General features: G+C 52.1%; 1 protein-coding gene across 1 annotated transcript in view; it reads left to right on the top strand.

Moving 5' to 3' along the window:
• LOC147136971 (uncharacterized) overlaps positions 1–1,890 on the top strand; it is a 9,008-nt gene extending 7,118 nt beyond the window's left edge. Inside the window, exon 3 of the mRNA XM_086050000.1 lies at positions 1,519–1,890. Within this exon, the coding sequence (XP_085906126.1) occupies positions 1,519–1,890 (372 nt within the window). The remainder of the gene's footprint in view (positions 1–1,518) is intronic.
• Positions 1,891–3,913: the final 2,023 nt, after the last annotated feature.

Genomic DNA, 3,913 nt, shown 5'->3' on the forward strand with positions numbered 1-3,913 from the left:
CGGGGCGTGGACTCCATTGTGGACTGGGAAGGCTGCGCTTCGGCCTGCCTGCCCGCCTGCCTGCTGGCATGCAAGATGACATCTTTGGAAAAAGAGAGACGCTTCTAATCCCAAAAGGCTAAAGTGCGCTTAAGCCTCAGACAAACGGAGGAATTAGCGTTCCTGGCACAAAGGCGGCGCTCCCGCTAAGCCAGCAAACAGTGGTGTGCGCCCTCAGTCAAGTCTCTTGACTTTTGCTCACCGTCGCGTATCCACCGGGAAAGTTCCCGTGGCCGCAGCGAGCTCACGTGGACGGCTCATCAAGTCGTCCAACCCGACGGGCTGAGAATGACGTCGTCACGTTAGCTCTGCGTGGGCAGGTGAGCAGTGGAGAACGTGGAGTTCAGAGCGGTCCCCGCGCTTCTGTTTCAAGCGCACGGTTCGGTGTGCCTCAAGAGAGCACGGCCAATGATCGACACCGCCTCCTTCTTTCCTTTTCTCTCTTTGGGGGAAGTTGAGAGTCAATCGAGCCGGCCAAAGAAACCTCAAAAGCACAGCTGGGGAAAGCGGCAAGCCCCTTCCAGGGTGCGATGCGCCAGTCAAACGGGCCCACGTGAGTTCACAGTGTCCAAATGGGCGCTAAGCCGCGATTGGGGCCTTTCTTCCCATTTTGGCGGGAAGGGCGTTCCAGAGTAGGCCCAACAGAACTTGTGGACTCGTTTCGAGCTCCAGCAAGGCAGCAAGACCGGCGCGGCCCCAACGTAGGTTGCAGGAGGGCCCTTCCGCTGCCACCGAGTGGACCAGATTGGAAGGCCGAGGCTGAGCCATGCCCGATTTGGTGAGAAAGTAACAAAAGCTGGAAAGCGGAACTCAGCCGGCGCAGGTTGGCCAGTATCGCTCCAACATTTTGAAGGCTTTCAAAAGACTGGCTGCTGGCCTTTCATCCTCCGCGTCCCAACCCCAGAAAGAGGCACGTTCCAATATCCAAGGGGGACGTAACAACTCCGACGGGTACGTCGCCAGGCCCTCAAACGGGCCGTCCGTGCATCGCATCGCGTTAGCGCCGCACTGACGAGACAAGAGCGGCGGCGGCGGCATCCCTGTCAACAGTGGCGCCGTCTGCCCTTCCTCTACTGCCCCCTGCAGGTGGCCGAGCCGTGAGCAACACAAATGGAGGAGAACGTGAGAGCAAAAGTGTTCACGCCTTTCTCAGTCTCTTGAATGGCGTCGTCGCTGCACGTTTGGAGTGCCGCTTTCTCAGTTGCACGGACACGTCACGGATGAATGTCCTGAACGTTCATTCCATGAGGAACGCTGGTTTGAGATGAGATCGCAACGGTCTCAGCATTGAAGCACCGAACTCAAGGCAAAAGCGCGGCGACCGTTTCAACATTTCTCACGGCCGTTCTTCGGTGTCGCTTTCACGTCCCCTCTTCAAATCGCTCCCTCTCCACCGATGGACTTGTTTTTGTTTTTCGCGGTCCACATCAAACACACAACATTCTCGCGTCCTCGCCGCTGGCATTTTCATCGCGTAAGGAGGAGAGCGTGCGGGCGCCTGGAGAAAAGTCCTTGTGGGGGTCTTGCTGGTGTTTTATGGAGAGGACCTTCAGGCGGGACTCGCTGTTCTCGGATGCCGAGCGCGCCGTCGTAAATCAACGCTGGCTGATGCTCAAGGCCTGCCGGCGCTGCAAGGCGTGCGGCGGCCAAAAGACATCACGTGACTTCCAGGGAGCTTCTTTTGGTCTCCTTTCGTCCGGCAAAAGTCACCAGGAAGCCGATCATATCCACGGCCACACAGGAATGGACAAGATGGGCGCCGGCGATGCCGACGGGGACGGGCGAGGAGCCATCACGGGAATCGCTACTGGGCCGATCCCGACCTCCTTTCAGTGTAACAGGTTCTCGTGACGACCGCCGATACCAGCTGTAGATACTAAAGGCAAACAAATGTGACATGTCCTACTTGCCAGCAGTTGGCGCCAAGCTGCGGCCATTTGACACAATGGCCCATCATCGTGAAGAAAGAAAGGCCTTGCGCTGTCCAGCTTCCAAAGGTGAGGCGAGATCGGCCACTTCCCGGTTGGCAGCCAGCAGGGGGCAGCAAGCCTCAAGGGGAATAATAAAAACTTGCGTGCGGAGGTTTCGGCGTGGCATGTTGCCCAGGTTGATGCGAAGCTAACTGTGGAGCCGGACAGGACAGCGCGTGGTCACGCATCGGCGCGAGTGACACGAAAAGGGAACGGCCTCATTCGTCTCCGTTACGTTGCCGGCAAATGAACAAAGAGAAAAGTTGGAGCGGTCCCAAATCAAATGTCACCCCACTTTCTGGCTCTCTTTTTTTGATGAGCAAAGGCACATTTCCATGCTAATGTCCACTTCCTTGAATGAATGTGATTCACCTTTGTGGCCTTCGACACTTTTTTGCGCTTTAGCTCAGCCTCCCATGCTACTTCCCCCCCCCCCCCAAAAAAAAGAACGCCAGCACCAAGTCAGTGCGTGAAATGAAACGCCGTGACCTTGAAGCACTCGGATAAAACAAATAAAGTCAGGCCATCGCAAGGTCATGGAGAGCTCATCAACAGCGGCAAACTTGACATTTGAGCGTCTATGTGGAAAATGGCCTTCGATTGAAAGGCGGCTTGAATGTAACCAGCGCACGACGACGTCTGCCGCTCGCCTCCATTGTGACCGCAAGCGTCACCTGCATATCGCCGCTGCCTGGCGGAAACCTACACGTCCAAATATGGGCCAATGATTGTTTTGGCTTTTTTTTCTTTTCACAAACGGATACTAATGGTTCGTCCCCACGTCACCTGTCGTTTTTACGTAATTTTTAGCCAATTTAAAGCAGCGAAAATAGCAAATGCACAAATACAAATCGACTTCCGCTCTTGAGGGCAATTTCAATCTGTGAAGTGTCGCAGACGTGCGGCAAAACTATTGTCTGCGTTTCCTCGTTCTGCGGAAGCTGTGCGGCGGAATTGCCGCCTCTATTTAACATGTGGGTGTTTTTTTTGTTGTTTTTGACATTGAGTGCAAATAGTAAGGTTCAATGGATTAAGTTGGCATGTTTGATCCCTTTGCTGCTTGGTCGCGGACAGACCCTGGACCATGTGTTGCGGATATATATCCATCCGTCCATCCATCCATTATCGATAGCGCTTCTCCTCACAAGGGTCGCGGGGCGTGCTGGAGCCTATCCCAGCTGTCAACGGGCAGTAGGCGGGGGACACCTTGAACTGGTTGCCAGCCAGTCGCCGGGTACATCTAAAATACACACACACACAAAATACATTTTGAAATCATTTTGTTTTGCTTTTGTGCTGCTTTTATTTCTTTAGGCCAGTGTTTCTCAACCTGTATTGAGAAAAGGCACACATTTCACCCGGAAACAAATTCAGGGCACACCACATCGCAAAAACACGATTCACAAAAAGTGGATATACAGGTTAATCATGAAGCTTCACCTCGATGGGAAGAGCATGCAATTGTTTTGTTGCTGTAGGTGCTTGTCACACGTACATGAACAAAACATAGATAGAAAATCATATCGTTTTGGCTCAATAACCGATAATGGATATTTTTTCCACGGCGCACTAATGCGTCGCGGCACACTGGTTGAGAATCACCGCTTTATACAATACGATACGATACGAGACGATACAATTTTATTTATATAGCGCATTTCATGGAGCTGGAGCTGTAACGAAGCACTTTACAAACAATACAATCAATCAAAAACAATAAAAGGCTGTGATACACGCACTAATAAATGTAGATAATGAAAATATAAATAAATGCATAAATAAAGCCAATAAATGAACATAAAACACTATATCCAAATGAGGCCGGAAAAGAGCCGAACCTTTCAGGTCTGATCAAAAGCCTGAGAAAAGAAATGCGTCTTCAACGGGGATTTAAAAATGGACAG

Source organism: Filicampus tigris, chromosome 13 (genome assembly GCF_054856515.1).
Source record: "Filicampus tigris isolate MCC_2025a chromosome 13, RoL_Ftig_1.0, whole genome shotgun sequence".
Classification (NCBI taxonomy): Eukaryota; Metazoa; Chordata; class Actinopteri; order Syngnathiformes; family Syngnathidae; genus Filicampus; species Filicampus tigris.